The sequence below is a fragment of the Mesoplodon densirostris genome, chromosome 7 (assembly GCF_025265405.1).
Source record: "Mesoplodon densirostris isolate mMesDen1 chromosome 7, mMesDen1 primary haplotype, whole genome shotgun sequence".
NCBI lineage: Eukaryota > Metazoa > Chordata > Mammalia > Artiodactyla > Ziphiidae > Mesoplodon > Mesoplodon densirostris.
The window spans coordinates 1,209,919-1,229,498 of record NC_082667.1 but is presented as its reverse complement, the minus strand read 5'-3'; the positions used below and the strand labels follow the sequence as shown (position 1 = coordinate 1,229,498).

The 19,580-nt window shown below is 58.0% G+C and overlaps 2 protein-coding genes across 3 annotated transcripts in view; one reads left to right on the top strand and one right to left on the bottom strand.

Moving 5' to 3' along the window:
* Window positions 1-7,931, top strand: part of MUC6 (mucin 6, oligomeric mucus/gel-forming) — a 31,516-nt gene extending 23,585 nt beyond the window's left edge. Inside the window, exons 44-48 of the mRNA XM_060103697.1 lie at window positions 507-719; window positions 1,554-2,153; window positions 4,831-5,235; window positions 7,325-7,427; window positions 7,754-7,931. Coding sequence (XP_059959680.1) covers window positions 507-719; window positions 1,554-2,153; window positions 4,831-5,235; window positions 7,325-7,427; window positions 7,754-7,931 — 1,499 coding nt within the window. The remainder of the gene's footprint in view (window positions 1-506; window positions 720-1,553; window positions 2,154-4,830; window positions 5,236-7,324; window positions 7,428-7,753) is intronic.
* A 2,477-nt stretch (window positions 7,932-10,408) lies between these two features.
* AP2A2 (adaptor related protein complex 2 subunit alpha 2) overlaps window positions 10,409-19,580 on the bottom strand; it is a 65,257-nt gene continuing 56,085 nt past the window's right edge. For both annotated transcript variants that reach the window (XM_060103218.1, XM_060103219.1), the window contains exons 15-22: window positions 18,409-18,569; window positions 15,478-15,560; window positions 13,890-13,979; window positions 13,096-13,219; window positions 12,029-12,145; window positions 11,871-11,940; window positions 11,593-11,727; window positions 10,409-10,831 (exon numbers count right to left, since the gene is read on the bottom strand). In XM_060103218.1, the coding sequence (XP_059959201.1) occupies window positions 10,754-10,831; window positions 11,593-11,727; window positions 11,871-11,940; window positions 12,029-12,145; window positions 13,096-13,219; window positions 13,890-13,979; window positions 15,478-15,560; window positions 18,409-18,569 (858 nt within the window). In that variant the 3' untranslated portion in view covers window positions 10,409-10,753. The remainder of the gene's footprint in view (window positions 10,832-11,592; window positions 11,728-11,870; window positions 11,941-12,028; window positions 12,146-13,095; window positions 13,220-13,889; window positions 13,980-15,477; window positions 15,561-18,408; window positions 18,570-19,580) is intronic.

The following is a 19,580-nucleotide window of genomic DNA, read 5'->3' as shown; positions in this document are numbered from 1 at the left end:
CCACAGCCCCGCCACTGACAAAGACCACAATAGGGACCACCACACCCAGAACATCACCACTGACAAAGACCACAACAGGGACCTCCACACCCACAGCCCCGCCACTGACCAAGACCACAACAGGGACCGCCACACCCACAGCCCCGCCACTGACCAAGACCACAACAAGGACCTCCACACCCACAGCCCCGCCACTGACAAAGTCCACAACAGGGACCACCACACCCAGAACCCCGCCACTGACAAAAACCACAACGGAAACCATCACACCCAGAACATCACCACTGACAAAGACCACAACAGGGACCGCCACACCCACAGCCCCGCCACTGACAGGGACCACCACACCCAGAACATCACCACTGACAAAGACCACAACAGGGACCGCCACACCCACAGCCCCGCCACTGACAAAGACCACAACAGGGACCTCCACACCCACAGCCCCGCCACTGACAAAGACCACAACAGGGACCTCCACACCCACAGCCCCGCCACTGACAAAGAGCACAACAGGGACCTCCACACCCACAGCCCTGCCACTGACCAAGACCACAACAGGGACCTCCACACCCACAGCCCCGCCATTGACCAAGACCACAACAGGGACCTCCACACCCACAGCCCTGCCACTGACCAAGACCACAACAGGGACCACCACACCCAGAACCCCGCCACTGACCAAGACCACAACAGGGACCACGCGAGCCCAGAACTCGGTCAGCACAGCCGCAACCTCCACTGCCCTGGTATCAAACTCTACTTCAAATGCCCTCCATGTAACCACGTCCCCACCATTCACCACCCTCTCCCTTAAATCCACCAGTAGAGGCACAGGAACACCCGTGACACTCACTGCCACGGCCACCCACACTGGGCCACACACCCCTTTCACCACTCACTCCACCGCCATCCTTTCTGTCCCCACCATCTCCCACACGACAGAATCATCCACAGGAACACCCTTCCAGACCACTACCACCTATCCCATCACATCACATCCAAAGACCCTTCCCATCCATATGTCAACATCTGCCACTTCCTTGGTGACCCCAACCTTTAACCGAGTCATCACCCCAACAAGGTCCTACACTACCTCCACCACCCCAAAGCCAAGTGGCACCCCACCCATGTCAACACACATCCCTGTCACAGAAACAGAGCCTATACCCACAGCCCCACCACTGACGAAGACCACAACAGGGACCACCACACCCAGAATCCCGCCACTGACAAAGACCACAAGAGAGACCGCCACACCCACAGCCCCGCCACTGACAAAGACCACAACATGGACCACCACACCCACAACCCCACCACTGACAAAGACCACAACAGGGACCGCCACACCCACAGCCCCGCCACTGACCAAGACCACAACAGGGACCTCCACACCCACAGCCCCGCCACTGACAAAGACCACAACAGGGACCTCCACACCCACAGCCCCGCGACTGACAAAGACCACAATAGGGACCACCACACCCACAGCCCCGCCACTGACAAAGACCACAACAGGGACCTCCACACCCACAGCCCCGCCACTGACAAAGACCACAACATGGACCACCACACCCACAACCCTGCCACTGACAAAGACCACAACAGGGACCGCCACACCCACAGCCCCGCCACTGACAGGGACCACCACACCCAGAACATCACCACTGACAAAGACCACAACAGGGACCGCCACACCCACAGCCCCGCCACTGACAAAGACCACAATAGGGACCACCACACCCACAGCGCCGCGACTGACAAAGACCACAATAGGGACCGCCACACCCACAGCCCTGCCACTGACAAAGACCACAACAGGGACCGCCACACCCACAGCACCGCGACTGACAAAGACCACAATAGGGACCGCCACACCCACAGCCCCGCCACTGACAAAGACCACAACAGGGACCACCACACCCACAACCCCGCCACTGACAAAGACCACAACAGGGACCGCCACACCCACAGCCCCACCAATGACAACGACCACGACAGGGACTTCCACACCCCCAGCCCCACCACTGACAAGGACCACAACAGGGACCGCCACAACCACGGCCCCGCCACTGACCAAGACCACAACATGGACCGCCACACCCAGATCCCCGCCACTGACAAAGACCACAAGAGAGACCGCCACACCCACAGCCCCGCCACTGACCCAGACCACAACAGGGACCTCCACACCCACAGCCCCGCCACTGACAAAGACCACAACAGGGACCGCCACACCCAGAGCCCCGCCACTGACAAAGACCACAATAGGGACCTCCACACCCAGAACCCCGCCACTGACCAAGACCACAACAAGGACCGCCACACCCTCAGCCCCACCACTGACCAAGACCACAACAGGGACCGCCACACCCACAGCCCCGCCACTGACCAAGACCACAACAAGGACCTCCACACCCACAGCCCCACCACTGACCAAGACCACAACAGGGACCGCCACACCCACAGCCCCGCCACTGACCAAGACCACAACAAGGACCTCCACACCCACAGCCCCGCCACTGACAAAGTCCACAACAGGGACCACCACACCCAGAACCCCGCCACTGACAAAAACCACAACGGAAACCATCACACCCAGAACATCACCACTGACAAAGACCACAACAGGGACCGCCACACCCACAGCCCCGCCACTGACAGGGACCACCACACCCAGAACATCACCACTGACAAAGACCACAATAGGGACCTCCACACCCAGAACCCCGCCACTGACCAAGACCACAACAAGGACCGCCACACCCTCAGCCCCACCACTGACCAAGACCACAACAGGGACCGCCACACCCACAGCCCCGCCACTGACCAAGACCACAACAAGGACCTCCACACCCACAGCCCCACCACTGACCAAGACCACAACAGGGACCGCCACACCCACAGCCCCGCCACTGACCAAGACCACAACAAGGACCTCCACACCCACAGCCCCGCCACTGACAAAGTCCACAACAGGGACCACCACACCCAGAACCCCGCCACTGACAAAAACCACAACGGAAACCATCACACCCAGAACATCACCACTGACAAAGACCACAACAGGGACCGCCACACCCACAGCCCCGCCACTGACAGGGACCACCACACCCAGAACATCACCACTGACAAAGACCACAACAGGGACCGCCACACCCACAGCCCCGCCACTGACAAAGACCACAACAGGGACCTCCACACCCACAGCCCCGCCACTGACAAAGACCACAACAGGGACCTCCACACCCACAGCCCCGCCACTGACAAAGACCACAACAGGGACCTCCACACCCACAGCCCTGCCACTGACCAAGACCACAACAGGGACCTCCACACCCACAGCCCCGCCATTGACCAAGACCACAACAGGGACCTCCACACCCACAGCCCTGCCACTGACCAAGACCACAACAGGGACCACCACACCCAGAACCCCGCCACTGACAAAAACCACAACGGAAACCATCACACCCAGAACATCACCACTGACAAAGACCACAACAGGGACCGCCACACCCACAGCCCCGCCACTGACAGGGACCACCACACCCAGAACATCACCACTGACAAAGACCACAACAGGGACCGCCACACCCACAGCCCCGCCACTGACAAAGACCACAACAGGGACCTCCACACCCACAGCCCCGCCACTGACAAAGACCACAACAGGGACCTCCACACCCACAGCCCTGCCACTGACCAAGACCACAACAGGGACCACCACACCCAGAACCCCGCCACTGACCAAGACCACAACAGGGACCACGCGAGCCCAGAACTCGGTCAGCACAGCCGCAACCTCCACTGCCCTGGTATCAAACTCTACTTCAAATGCCCTCCATGTAACCACGTCCCCACCATTCACCACCCTCTCCCTTAAATCCACCAGTAGAGGCACAGGAACACCCGTGACACACACTGCCACGGCCACCCACACTGGGCCACACACCCCTTTCACCACTCACTCCACCGCCATCCTTTCTGTCCCCACCATCTCCCACACGACAGAATCATCCACAGGAACACCCTTCCAGACCACTACCACCTATCCCATCACATCACATCCAAAGACCCTTCCCATCCATATGTCAACATCTGCCACTTCTTTGGTGACTCCAACCTTTAACCGAGTCATCACCCAAACAGAGTCCCATGCTACCTCCTCCACCCCAAAGCCAAATGGCACCCCATCCATATCAACACACATCCCTGTCACAGAAACAGAGCCTACACCCACAGCCCCACCACTGACGAAGACCACAACAGGGACCACCACACCCAGAACCCCGCCACTGACCAAGACCACAACAGAGACCACCACACCCACAACCCTGCCACTGACAAAAACCACAACAGGAACCACCACACCCAGAACACCACCACTGACACAGAGCACAAGAGGGACCATCACACCCACAGCCCCGCCATTGACAAAGACCACAACAGGGACCACCCGAGCCCAGAACTCAGTCAGCACAGTACTACCACAAAGCTCTAGCTTTAGCTCTACATTATCTTCTCCAACTCCTCTAAACCCAAGCCAAAGTCCTTTCACCACCTCTGTTTCTGTATCGAACCTTCCACATTACCCCTCGTCTTCATCCAGCACCTCCACTCTCTCCTCCCTGCCCACTACTTCCTCTCTTCCTTCTCACGTGTCCTCACACACCACTCCTCCTTTTATATCATCTTCCCCGTCACCTTCAGCAGTTTCCACTTCACAGAGCATCCCAACCATTAGTTCAGCTCCGCACAGCCCTTCCCCCTCTGCACCTGTGACCATATCACATACAGCCTCCCTGTCTACCAGCCCCTTTTCCCCAGCCACCATCATGCCCGTCAGGTCCTCCCTCTCACCCTCATCCTCTCCTACCCTGTCCCCTCTCCCCACTTCCAGTACCATAGTCCTATCTACATCCCGGACCACAGCCAGTAACCCCACCTCCTCAGCTCTGTCCTCTCGGTCCACTACCTCACAGTCCACCTCTCTCACAACCCGAGTCCCCACGCAGGGCCTCCTGTCTTCTACCCTGGGAGTGACAGCCATCCCAAATTCTCCAGCCACCAACCTCACCACCAGACAGCCAAGTACCACCAGGCTGCCGGCCACCGTATTCCTGACCAGCTCCATCACTGCGCATGGAATCTCCTCCTTTCCCACTGCCGGGTCCTTTTCCACCAGGGGCCAATCCATCTCCTCTCTTGTCACATCTCTACCCAGCTCTCCAGGTAAGTGACATCTCTGCAGCCACCTCATGACCTGTGGTGCACGCTTCTTCTCAGCCTTGTCTCTCCACTCTGGACAACACTCTGGGTCACTCCCATGGGATCTCCACCTTTTCTTGTCCCCTCATATTTCCTGATGACCCTATGGGCACTGCCTCTCGGCCTCTGCTCCCACCTCTGCTGCGCCCCATCATGACCTGCACACAGCCCCCGAGGCTGGCCCGGCCCTTGCAGCAGGTGTGTCTCCTTCCCTCCCCCTAAAGCCTTCACTTCCCTTGCCTGGGGATGGCCAGGCAGCACAGGGCACTGAGCAGACTCGGGGTCATGTGCAGCCTGGGGGAGCCGCAGCTTGGCCTCTGACCAGCCCTGGAGTGCCATTCCAGGTCTCTGAGCTTTGGTGCTTCAGCTGTGTCCTGGGGGTGTCTAGAAGGACAGGGCCTCCACCAGCAGGCGGTGGCCAAGTCACGTCTCCCCCAACCCCCTCTCCAGCCTGTCCTCTGCTGTATGTTGCTTACATGTTCTTGGGGCCTCTCCTCAGCCTTCCTTGGCCAGGTCCCAGATCCTTTCTCCCCTCTTCTCAGGGCACAGCTCCAGTGAATTCCAGTCTGGCCTAAATGGGCGCCTGGCCTCTCCCAGGTGGCCCCCTTCCCCACCTCAGGACCTGACTGTCCTGCACCTGCCTCCCTCAGCCCCCCGCCCCTCCACGTCCCTGCTGCAGTCCTGGCCTCCCTTTGAGGTGACCCCCTCTGCAGCCTTCCACGGCGACCCTCTGCAGAGCTCAGGAAGACCCTGAGTTTCAACTCTCGCACCCCTCCCCCTGGTTGCAGAAAGCAGGCACGCGCCTCACCCCGGGTGGCCGTCGGGGCCGGGGAGCCTGCACTCCAGGGCGGGCGCCCACCCAGGCCCCAGTGCTGCAGCTGCCTCCAGCTCTGCTCGGCCTTCCCGCCCCAGGCCTGCCTAAGCCCACCCTGTCCTCCGGGGACACGCCCTCCCCTGCACGGCACCCGTCCCCGGGAGCGGGCTCCGCTCTCACACCCCCAGCCTTCCCCCAGCAGGACGGTCCACCACTGCAGGATGGTACTGAAAAAAAGTGTTTTCTCTTGTGGGACAAGGACTGGGTGGAGGCTGCCCATAAAGAGGGGACCCAGGACGTGGGGCGAGGGAGCAGGAGATCAGGAGGGGAGGACAGCTGTGGGCAGTGGGAGCCACAGGGAAGTACCCAGAGCCCCATCCCCGCCAGGCCTCTTGTCCCACCTCCAGTGGAAAAGCAGGGCAGGCAGGGCTCGAGGCCACAGGGAGACCTTGGAAGGGGGCAGGTGGGAAGGCAGGAGAGACTGTCCAGTCTTTGCTTTTTCACTCAAGTCCCACACTGGCAGTTTCTAACGGCAACACTGCTCTGCCAGCTGTCAGGGCACCCACTACAGACTGTCCACTGGGACAGATGCAGGACAGAGCTCACAGCCAGGTCCACACCCCTGCAGGGAGCTCTTGTGATACCAAACGTCCCCTCAGGGGATGCTGATATCCTACCCCATCCCTACCGCAGGTACTGAGCCCAGCAGACCAGAAACACCTCTGCCCACAGGTTGGTGTCAGGCCAGGAGGGGAGGTGGAGAGGGAGGCTGGGGCCAGAGCTGGGAATCTGCCTCATCCTCTGAGAAAACCCTTGACCCTGGGGGACTCCCAGTGTAGCCAACTTTCAGGAAGAAAACACACAGTGAGAGACTTGATATCAGGTTTTGTTCCCATGCAAAGCCATGAGGTCTGAGCTCAGTGGGGCTCGGACAAGGGGAGATGGCCTGGGGCAGGGGCCCGAGTGCAGGGTGGGGGCCCAGGGAAGATGCCACCGTGGGCACGAAAGTGCTGGCGGGTGCCCACACGGCCACATCCAGATCATCTAAGCTGTCACTCCCTTGGTGGAGCCGGCACTATCCACCGTGACACAGGAAAAGAGATTTAAAAACCCGAGGCCCAGAGCCACGTATGTCAGTTCCTGCCCTTGAGAGGGCCAGGTGCGGAGCCCCCAGAGGCCACACCTGTCCTCCAGCCCCGCCGCGGGGCCGCCGTCTGATGCCTGCCTCTCGGCTCCCAGGGACCTGCAGAGTGAGGGAGTTTGAGGAAGAGGTCACTTACCAGGGGTGCACGGCCAACGTGACGGTGACCCGCTGCGAGGGCGTCTGCGCCTCCTCAGCCAGGTGAGCTGTCGGCCCCGTGCGGTCCTTGTCCAGGTCCTGGACTTGGAACCCGCCCTGCTCGACAGAGGCGCTCCCAGCGGGGGCTGGGGAACATACACAGAGAGCTCCCGGTCCAGGCAGCGTGCTGCCCCATCGGGTGGCCCCGGCCCGCACCCACCTCCGCCACACCTGCCGGGCGCCGGGGAGGTCAGCGACGCGAGGCCAGCCCCTCCCCGAAGGCGCAGCCTGGGACCCTGACGTCCACCTCTCCGAGCGACCAGGGAGGGGCAGGAGCGCTCCTGAGGCAGCGGCCCTGACCCGCGCTCCCCGCCGCCGCTCCTCCACAGCTTCAACACTGACACCATGCAAGTGGACACCAACTGTAGCTGCTGCCGCCCCCTCAGCTCCCATAAGAAGCGGCTCGTGCTGCCCTGCCCGGACCCCAGGGTGAGGGGACAGCAGCTGATGCTCACGCTGCAGGTATTCAGCAGCTGCACGTGCCGCTCCCAGCGCTGCGGAGACTAGAGACCCGGCCCCGGGAGTGAGGATCGAGCCGCGCCCCCGACACCCGCTCACCCCGACGCACTGTGCCCAGCAGCCCCTCTCCTAGGCACAGGGCGTGGCCTCAAAGAACCCTCAGATGCAGCTCACCCGGGCATCTGAAGAGAAAGGGGCTGCAGGCGGGGGTCCTGCCGACCCTGACCAAACCCAGCAGGCTGCACTGGACTGCCAGCCTCGGGATTGCACAGGGCACTACCCACCGCTCATCCACACAGCCTCCCAGCCTTTGAAGGCAGCCTTCCAGTCCTGCTGGGACCAGAACCCCGCCCCCGGTGGCAGGAGGGAGGAAGGCTGCTGCAGAGGGGGTTCCTGGGGAGACAGGGGCCACCCAAGCAGAGAAGGCTGGGGGAGAGGCTCGGGTCACAGCGAGAAGAGGGGCCCTGCAGTCGGGGAAGGGGAGGGAGAGGCCAGCGTCACCGCCTGCCACCAACAAAGCTCACCCTGGGGAGGGGGCACCGGTGCTGTGCACCATGAGCGCACTGTGAACAGACAACAAATAAACAGGCACCGGCCAAGGCACAAAGGCCCCTGAGCTCTGCTCCTGCTGTCTCCCGCGCCCCTCGGGCATGCGTGAGTCCCCAGACCCGCGTCCGGCTCATGGGGTCGGTCCCACACAAGTATGGGCCAAGAAGGGACGCCACTGCGGGCCCCCAGCCTTCCCTTCCCCTCCCCTGCAGGCCCCCTCACCCTTCCCAGCTCAGGACTACTCTCCTGTGAGGCCCTCCGTCCCGTGGGACCCTGTACCCTGCCTGTGGCTGGGGCCACCCCGCCTGAGCTCAGCAGGCTCACTCCCCAAGAAGGAACCCCTGGGCCCACTTGTCCCCTAGACCCAGGCCTCCAGAAGGCAGGCCCCCAACACACACCACGGAGTGGGGGGAGCCAAGGCCAGGCTGCAGGCCCCACCACGATGAGTCCCACAGGCTCAGCCCACGTCCTGAACCCAAGTGCAGAGCAAAAGGTACGTCACCTCGACACACCTCAGCTTCCACCCCCGTGACTGGGGAACAGGTTCCGGACAACGGGCCCGCGTCATCGGTTCTCAGCGCCCCACGCAGCCCCACAGGACAGGACCTTGAGCCGTATGCCAGGTGCCTTTCCCTCCAAAGACCACACACGTTCCAATCGCCACCCCAGCATTTGTTCTTCTTTGCTGATGGATGCTCACCCAGAATGGTGGGTACAGGGAGGGCGTCGGCTGACGTAAGAAACCAGCCCCGAGCTGGCTGTCCAAACACTGGAGCCCAAGCACCGCGTGCCGTCCAGCACCTTGAACAAAAGCACGACGGCCACGTCGTCCATCTGCAGTGCACAGCAGTGCCACCAGCGGCCATGCTGCCACACACGCAAAGCCTCAGCCTCCCCAACTGCGCGCCGCAGGGGCTGCACCGGGTGGTGGGTGTGGGAACCTTGAGTGGGGTGTCCGCAGGGTGGGGGGCCCCAGTACCCACATGGCGACTCCCAGAAGCTGCCTCCCCGCAACCCGCACCACGGCACAGGGCCACTGTGTTCCCCTGCCCCACGTGGTTCTCCCCATCGTACGGCAGGGAACCCGGTCCCTGCTGGAAAACCAGGGTAACCAACAAGGGCCCCAGCCGTTCCTGGGCCCCTCAGTGCCGAAAGCAGACGTGTCTGTCGAGGACAAACCTGCAGCCTGTGCCTGCCGCCCACCTGGCACATCTGCCGCTAACAGGACACAGGCCTTGCCTCGGCATCTCGAGGCGCAGGGGACGGCACATGAGAGCCGCACGCACGGAGGGGTTGGGGGGACAGGTGCCAGCTCATCCCCACTCTGCTCTCTGCTTCCTGACCACTCGCAGGCCTCCCTCCTCCCACTGCACAGGCCAAGGTCCACAGCACCCTGCCCTGCAATCATGACCCCGGCACATTTAGGCCGCTGCACAGGGAAGAGACCAGCTCACCTTCCAGAAATCTTCTCTGTTGGCCCACAACAAACCCTGCCATCACAATCAGGAACCAGTCCTGGGCCACTGTGGTGACAGTGCACTCATTTGAAACCCAAAGATGTATGAGGTTAGGTACACACCCTCCAGAGCCACCAGGAAACCCATCCCCCAAGCACTGCACACATAAGGTCTCAGTCAGATGGCTTTACAAATCTCGCTTTAAGAACACAGTGCTGGGAAAAAGGAAAATAGAATTAAATCTAGCCAGGATACATGTTTTTGTTGATCGTCATTGAAAACACAACCCTGTCTAACTTCTAGATTCAGAATCCGGCCCCAGCAAGCCCCCAGGCACTGTGCTCTCACCCTGGCCGAGGTCGGCGCTTGGGCCCCATGTGGACATACCCATCAGCCCTTGGGCCACCTCCCCGTCTCCCATCCAAGTAACCAAGATCTATTCCCGTGGCAGACAGAATGTCGCCTCTCCTCTCAGAGCATCAGAGATGAACTATCAATAAAACAGCACTGGCATCTTGATAAAATTTCAAAAAACTTTCCATTTTCATTCAAACTGCTAAATTCCCTTTAATTTGTAGACTTAACCACAGAACTGTCTTGATTTCTATAAGAGTTGATCCCGGGATCCACGCCCCTCTCCTCCTGACTTGGCAGGACGGCTGGGTCCAGGCTGAGCCTTTTCTTCCTCAGCGGCACACAGGCTCCCCATCCATCCCCACAAGGGACGAGGCCAGAGAAGCAGGGCTGGGAGGCGCCCGGGGCTGCGACACTAGACCGGGCATGGACTTGCAGCATGGCAACGCAGACGACAGTGGAGATGAAGAAAGACGCAGACACAGGAGCCTGACCCTCTGTCCTTGTCGATTAAAACTGTTCCGAAAGCAATTCACACAATCTCTGAGAGACGGTTTCTCTACTCGTCCGCAGCGTGAGTCGGTACATCTGAAACAGAGGACACAGCAGGTCAGTGGCGGTGCCAGGGCAGATACTGCGGGGCCAGCCCCGCCCAGCGGCCCCTCAAGGCCCGCTGCTCAGCCCTTCCCTGGAGGTACCACTGTTGACAGACTCAAGCATCGAACACGCTCTCAGTGGCAAAAATAAAAGTTTGACAATAGCAAGTGCTCGTGTGCATGTGGACCAGCTGGAACCTTCACGCGCAGCTGGTGGGCTGTCAGGGCAGCAACACTGACCGTGCCCAGACCCCATGAGCCGGCAGTCCCACCCTCAGTGTTCCCGTGAAATGAAAACACGTCCACACAAAGGCATGTCCAGATGTCTGCAGCAGCCCTATTCAATGCCTCCTGAAACAGGGGCAGCCTGATGTGCATCGACAGGAGGGCTGGGCAAACCAGCGTGGCACCTCCCCGCAAAGGAGGGCCACGTGCTCCATGAGGACCACTGTGGACACGGCAGCAACACGGTGACTGCTGGAGCCCGAGGCCAGGCGGGCCCCATGCTGGGCCACACGGCGCTACCTCCTAGGGAGGCCGGGGCTGATGCGGACGTGCCAGAGAACTTCCTGTTGCGATGGAAATGCTACACGCACCAACGAGTGGTGGTGGTTACACAGGTGTACACATCTGTCGAAACATATCAAACCACCACATCTGGGATCTATCTGCATATCTCACTGTGTGTGAATTACACCACAGTAAAAAAAAAAAAAAGTAAGCGTATTCAGCGATTCCCTCAAGGGGCTTGACCTGGGCTTGCAAATTCGGCTCCAAACGCAGTAAGCATCCAATCTGGGTGGTTTTGGTGTGTATGATACCGGCTCCCACAAAGTTTGCAGGATTAGGATCGACTTCCTCTAGGAGCGCAGAACCAAAGCCAATAATCTGTGGGAAGAACCGGGAGAAACAGGACCCCTTGCATCGGTGCCAGCAGAGGTGGAGGGTTCTCCGAGGGGAGAAGCCGCCAGCCTCCTCCGAGGGCTCCGGTCGTGTCCCGACCCTGGGAACATCCACAGCAAGACCTTTACCTTGGCTTTGGTGATCTCTGTGTCCATTGGATGCTTCGCCTTGAAGATATTCTGCACTTCCTGCTGGGGACTGTGGGAAACAGAGGCCAGCACGAGTGCCATCAGCTGAGCCAGAGCCAAGGCCTCCTGCCCACCCAGGGGGACAGGGCGCCACTCACTTGCTCAGCTGCTTCCAGCGCTGGAAGAAATCCTGAGAAGCCATTTCCGTGGGCTGGAAAAACTTGTTGAGCGTGATAGGCAGCTTCACAGACACATTCTGAAAGGTTCCCCCGTACCTGTGAGCAACACAGAGGCACGCTGGCAAGAGTCCACGTCCCGAGTGTGCCACCTCCAGGGCACAGAGGGGCCGCGTGCAAAAGGCGGGGCGGAGAGATCTGGAAGGGCAGCCCGGGGCTCCAGGGAGGCTGGTCCACCTACAGCGCACCGTCATCGATGGCCGAGGACGTCGGGGAACATGCCCCCGCCACCCCCGGCCGAGGCTGCCGGGCTGGTCGCACCGCTGGGGACAGGCGCCACCTCTTCCCATTCCCCAGCAGTCCATGTCCTACAACTTCACGTTTAAATTGTGTGGGTTTTTTCTTTTTTCCATGAAAAGACTAAAAGAAAACGGTGTGCCTACGGAATGAAACAAAAATTCTGCACGTCTATTTCCCTAAATTTTACAAAGTACACCATCTGCAGGTCTCTGTATACTCCATATTTGGAAAGGTGCTTTTTCAAAATTTAACCTCACGAATACCCAACAGGGAAGGCTGGTATGAACACTCTACCGCAGTCACTGAAAGATGGCAGGAACGAGCCGAGAAGCAACATAGACACGTCACAAAAAAGAGTCAAACCGGCGCGTACGCTCAGAGTACAACACGTGGGCGCTCACACACCAGCCGAGGCCCTGGCGGGCCCGGCACCCTGCAGCCGGCCTCCAGAGCAGCAGGCTGGGCAGCGCCCGCAGCGGGACAAGCCCAGGGTCTCTCGCCCGGAAAGCTCCGGGCCTTGGGAGGAAGGCCCCGCCCACCCGGCGTCCCAGACCCCGGGCACCCTTTCCCTCCCCCACTTCCCACACCCTCTGTAGCAGATGCCGGAGTGTGCACGGCAGGTCACCCCTCAGTCCTCAGCACACCCTCTGAAGGAAGGACGCAGAGGGCCCACGTCACAGCTGCGTGCCGGCCCAGCCTGACACCCCCGCGCCCAGCAAGAGCGGCTGCTGCCTGGCCGGGGCTCCCACCTGAACTGGATGTTGAGGACGGGCGCCTCGGTGAAGTCGGACACGCACTCTATGTTGACGGCCTGCTGCACCTGCGCGCCCCCGTCCACGGTGGGGTCCACAGGCTTGGTCTGCAGGCTCAGATGTGCATGTGTCAAGGAAGCTGTGGCGATGCTGGGAACGTGGGCTGAGCCCAGTGAGCCCCGAGGTCAGAGAGGCTCCAGAAGGGGCCCGGCACGAGTCGGAGCTCACATCCTGACCTCGGACGAAACCTGCCATACGTGTGTTTTTAATGACTATCCTTAAACATTTAGCTTTAACGGTCCACGTTTAAAACGTGTTTATCTTAAAATAAAAATAGATCTGGCCTGTAGTAAGGAGGTTCCTGCTTCACACGGCTTTTCCAGGGAAGGCAGCATCCTTGGTGGTCAAGCTGGGCCTCCTTCTCCCTCACTTTACCCGGGCGGCCCATCCTCATGGGAACAAGACACCTGGATGGCAAGGCTGACGGGCTGGAGAAGCTCACGTCCCAGTTCTGCCGTTTCTATGGGACTGTCTCCGGTCGCAGCTCGTCCCGGGGGGCCCATCACTCGCTCTGCCTGGGCAGCAGCTCCCTGGGAGACTCCCCAAGGAGACCAGAGCCCCAGCGGATATGGAGGCCGGAACAGGCCTGCATGTCTTCACCAGCGTTGAGACGAGCAACCTGAGTGTGGGAAGGTACCCCGAGGCTGCAGTAACAGCACCTGGAAACGTCCTCCTCGTCTGTCCTCCACCCGCCTCTGCCAGGGGCCTAGGGGCACCGGAACCAAGGATATTGGCCTGGAGGTCATCCGAGCAGATGAGCGTCGGAGTGAAGCTCAGGAACTGCGTGGACGTCTTATTACCGTAGAATATGAACATCCGGCCTAGAAGGAAGCAAAGTAGCTTGTTCCCACAACACACCACAGCCTCCTGAGCTGCACGGAGGAAACCTGAGCCCCCGGCCCACACAAGTGACGCCCCGAGCCCTTGGCCGCAGCACTTGGGGGGCTCGGAGCCAGCACACCAGAAACCGCCACACAGACCTCTGTGAACGTCTTTACGCCCTCAGAATTCAGAATGGAACGTGAACTTCAAACCTCCTGAAGAGGACGCACAGGTGGGCATGCCTCCCCCACAGCCTAAGAAACACCACGGCTCCCGCGCGACGCCACTGTGGCCCAGAGTCTAACCCCTTCATCCAATGAGAAACGAACACCTCCGTCCGTCCTCAGTGAGAAGGAGTCTGAGGGGTCCTGCGGGGCAGACGTACTGCCTTCCCACCCTCCACTCGTTTCCGCAGACAAGTCTCCACGATGGTGCCAAGAGGGAGGCGGGGCCAGCAGCCCACAGGGCCCCTCGGCAGCAGCCCCAGTAGTCAGTGGGCATAATTTTGGGGGGCTGGGGGGAACAGAAAGCTTTTCAAAAATGTGGTAAAACATACAGTATATACCCTGCAATTTACCGTCTCAGCCATCTCTAGATGCACAGGGCGGGGCACGAAGCACATTCACATGGTCGTGTTACCTTCCCCACCATCATCCTCAGAACGTTCTGTCTTCCCAAATGGACACTCTGTCCCCATGAAACACTCACCCTCTCCCCTCCCCCAGCCCTGGACCCCACCGTCTACTTTTCTGTCTCTGTGGATGTGACTCCTCCAGGGACCTCATGTGGGTGGAATCAGACAGGATTTGTCCTTCTGTGACTGTATTATTTCACTGAGCGTAATGTCCTCAGGGTTCACCCTGTGTAGCCTGTGTCACAAGTTCCTTCCTTTTTAAGGCTGAGTAATGTTCCACTGTGTGTTTAAACCACATTTTGTGTATCCACTCAAATGGATGGACACTTGGGTTGCCTCCACCTTTTGGTGACTGTGAACGTGGGCGTGTGAGTACCTGTTCCAGTCCCTGCTTTCCTTTCAATTCTTTTCAATCCCAGAAGTGGGATTGCTAGGTCATATATATGGGAAATGTTCTATTTTCAGTTTTTTAAGAAACCCCCAGACTGTTTGCCACAGAAGCAAACACACCCCCGCCCCCAGCGCACAAGCTTCCAATTTCTCTACGTCCTCGCCAACCCTTGTTTTGTTTTTTATCACAGCCGTGCTGATGCGTGTGAGGTGGTACCTCGATGGGTCTGATTGCATTTCTCAGACTATTAGTGACGCTGGGCACCTTTTCATGCTCTTTTGGACATCTGAATGTCTTCCTTAGGAAATGTCTGAGACTTCTGCCCATTTTTTAACTGGGTTGTTTTTCTCTTGTTGATTTGGAGTCCTCTGTATATTCTAGAAACTAGACCCTTCTGAGATATGTGATTTGGAAATACTTTCTCCTCATAACTTCTAAGAGAAGTTTTCATTAAGTAAAGTAAAACACGTACCTAAATTCTGCCGAAACTCAGACTTCAGTCCAATCTGAAGAAGCTGGTTTTCAAACAACACACCATTATTTTTACAGACAAACCTGGGGGACAAGGGACAGCATGTGAGTCACTCAAAGCCAGCCACCCACCGAAAATACCAAGATCAGTTTTGAAAAAGGGTTTAAAGAACACGGAGACCAGAAAAACCTCTCTGGGACATGAGAGAAGGGAAAAGCAGCAAATATTCCAACGAACACCATTAAAAGCGCCCGCCAGAGATGGGAGGTAAGCTGAGAGGGTGACACGGCACAACCAAGGAATGACCACAGGAGCAGGTCGTCTGCTTTCCATGAAGGTGCTGCTCAACCATGAACAGCTCCCACTGACTCAGGACACGGGCGCCACAGCAAAAGCACACACGTTTGTTCAGGTCAGCCCACAGGCTCGGTCACCTGACACGCGGCGCTGGCCTCCAAACGGCCTCCACCGGGGCTGTCCGCAAGCCACGCCCACACCCAGGCGGCCCTCCCTGCCCCTCCTGTCCTTTCTCCTCTCTCCCCTGCTCTCCCTTCCCCTGGTGCTGGGAAAACTGGACAGCTGCACGGAAAAGCATGAAACTAGAACACCTCACACTACATACAAAAATAAACTCAAACTGGATTAAAGACCTAAATGTAAGACCTGAACCATAAAACTCCTAGAAGAGAACACAGGCAGAACACTCTCTGACATAAACCGTAGCAAATGTTTTCTTGGATGTGCTCCTAAGGCAAAGGAAACAAATGCAAAGATAAACGAGATCTAATGAAACTTAAAAGCTTTTGCACAGCAAAGGAAAATCATCAACAAAACAAAAACACAACCTACCGAATGGGAGAAAATAGTTGCACATGGTAAGACCAATAAGAGATTAATTTCCAAAACATATAAACAGCTCATACAACCCAATATCGAAAAACCAAATGACCCAATTAAAAAACGGGCAGAAGGGCCTCCCTGGTGGCGCAAGTGGTTGAGAGTCCGCCTGCCGATGCAGGGGATACGGGTTCGTGCCCCGGTCTGGGAGGATCCCATATGCCGCGGAGCGGCTGGGCCCGTGAGCCATGGCCGCTGAGCCTGCGCGTCCGGAGCCTGCGCGTCCGGAGCCTGTGCTCCGCAACGGGGGAGGCCACAACAGTGAGAGGCCCGCATACCGCAAAAAAAATAAAAAATAAAAAAAATAAAAAATAAAAAACGGGCAGAAGACCTGAAGAGACATTTTTCCAAAGAAGACATACAGATGCCAACAGGCCCATGGAATGACTCTCAACATCACTGATCATCAGGGAAACGGGGGTCAAAACCACAAAGAGACAACACCTCACGCCTGTCAGAACAGCCGTCATCACAAAGACCACATACAACAAACGCTGACGAGAACGCGGAGAAAAGGGAGCCCCTGCACGCTGCTGGTGGGGATGTACATTGGTGCTAACACTGGAAAACAGTATGGAGGTTCCTCAAACAACTAAAAATACAGCTACCACACGATCCAGCAATTCCAGTCCTGGGTATATTCAAGGAGAATGAAAACACTAATTTGAAAAGATACACGCACCCCAATATTCACAGCAGCATTATTTACAAAAGTGAAGATATGGAAGCAACCTAAGTGTCCGTCAGCGTATGAGTGGATAAAGATGTGGTATAATATACGATGGAATACACACACACACACACACACACACACACACACATACTCGGCCAATACAAAAATGAAATTCTGTCATTTGCAACATGAATGGACTTGAAGGGCGTCAGGCGAAGTGCAATAAGTCAGACAGAGAAAGACAAATACTGTGTGCTGCCATTCACATGCGGAATCTGAAAAATGAATGAATATAACAAAACAGAAACAGACTCACAGATACAGAGAACACACTAGTGGTTACCAGCAGGGAGAAGGAAGGGGGGAGAGGGAAGACAGGGTACAGGAGTAAGAGGTACAAACTGCTACGCATAGATAGATAACCACAAGGATATATCGTACAGCACAGGGAAATACAGCCACTATTTTGTAATAACTTTAAACGGAATATAACCTAAAAAAGTTGAGTCCCTACGTTGTACACCTGACACTAATATGATGTTGTAAACCAACTAACTATACCTCAGTTTAAAAAAAAGAGAGTCTGTTTTCAGCCAGAGACGGACAACTAGTGGCACAGCAAACCTGCCTTTCCCCAGTCGTTTCCGACAAGCAACAGGAGATAACCAATCAGCGCACGGGGTGAACAGAGAGAGACTGGAGAGACTAGAAAACCACAAGAACTCTTCCGTGGTCACAGAGACCAAGGACAAGCAGCCGCTCCTTGGAGACAACAGAACTCACACCCGCCCTCCTCTCGGAGGGGGAGCCCCCCACCTCCTGGCTGGATCTAGATCAGCAGAGACAGAGGGACAGACAGCAAGCAGGGAAAAGGGACAGGATCCGCGCAGCAAAGCGCGGGGAAGAGCAGCCTGGGATTTCGCCTTGAAAGTGGGGGAACGGGGCCAAGTCGACCGCACGCAGGACTCTGCTGGCCCATAGCAGGGGTGTGAACATCGGGACACCAGTCAGACAGAGGTGACAAGGACGGAACAGGTCAGCGGAGGAGCAGGAAGCGGGCCTTGGAAGCAGACCCCACAGGACAAAGCAGTGACTGTGAACTGAAGAGCGTTTCTTCAAAAAAAAGATAGGCTCCTGGAGGGCAGACACGGGGCGTGATTAGAGAGCCCAGGGGCACAGCACGGAGAGCAGAGTACAAGCGTCCTGCAGGGCAGGCGCAGCCCACGGGACCAGACAGCACGCAGGGCGCCCACCACTCCCTCACCTGCCCAGAGCCTGAGCCTCCTCCCTCCCTGGGTGCCCAGGGTGCAGGCCTGGCCGGGCGGGGGGAGCCCATCCTCGGGACGCAGGAGGCAGACTACCTGGCGAAGTTGTCCTCGGAGCCGGGAGCCAGGGGAGCAACCGTGGAGGGTGAGTCTGAGAAAACATCCACGAGCAGCCCGCCGGAGGAGGGTGGAGGTCCCGTGGGGACGGGGGGCGCAGCCCCCAGCCCCAGGAGGTCTGCTGACGGAGAAGGCGTGGACTGGAAGACAGGGAAGGAGAAGGTCAGCGCAGACCCTTCTGGGCACCACGCCAGGCAAGCACAAGGGCCTGAACCCCACCCACACCCCGAAAAGAAGGGTCTGGTTTCAGAGAGAAGACTGTGCACGTCACTGTCAACCACCTAAAAAAGTCTGGAAAGATGAAAGAAGTAAAAGCAAGTAGCTTATTAGGGTGCATCCCTAATCATTTCTATGTTCTATTTCGTTACAGAGAAAAAGCAGACAAAATGCCTGCAGAACAGGGTTTTTTTTTTAAATATTGTTTTTTTCGTTGTTTTGTTTTGTCTTTTTTTTAATTTTTATTGAAGTATAGTTGATTTACAATGTTGAGCCTAAATAGCTGCTTTTTACTGCGCACTCACTCGTCTTTCCAGGAACGCAGCCACGCTGGCAGCCACGCCGAGAGCCAAAGGAGGCCAACGCCCCTTCTTTCTCAGGAGTGTGGATGCACCCACCACCCTGGGCACTGGCCAGTCCACCCTCAGGCCATGCTGAGGACGTACACGTGGGAATCATTACGTTAGCATAAATAACTACTTATTTCCCTTTTATATTTAGAGCACTGCACGGAATTTCTAAAAAATTACACGTGTAGGCAGAGGATTTTCTGTATGGATTCCCCGCTGAGACAAGAGGCGCTACAGAACACGTGTCCCGTCCCGCAGGGAGGACGTGGGCCTGAGCCGGCTGAGAGCTCCGCTCCGCGTGCCGGGCCCTCCTTCCTGGGGCTCCAGGGCAGGCAGCGTGCCAGGCCCACCCTGCGGCCGGAAGCGGCCCGGAAGCGGGCAGCTCCAGGTGAAAGGGGCTCCTGGGTAGAGCCGACAGGCCAGGCCGGGCTCCCCAGGAGAAGGGGAGGGGTCCCCAGAGGAGGTGTCGAGCTTCCTCAGAAGCTTCTGCGCTGCCGGGGGTAGTCGATGAAACGGCCACGGGGGCTCTTGGCCCTGCACCTGGGACGACACTCCCGCACACACAGCCCCTCACAATAGCCTCCT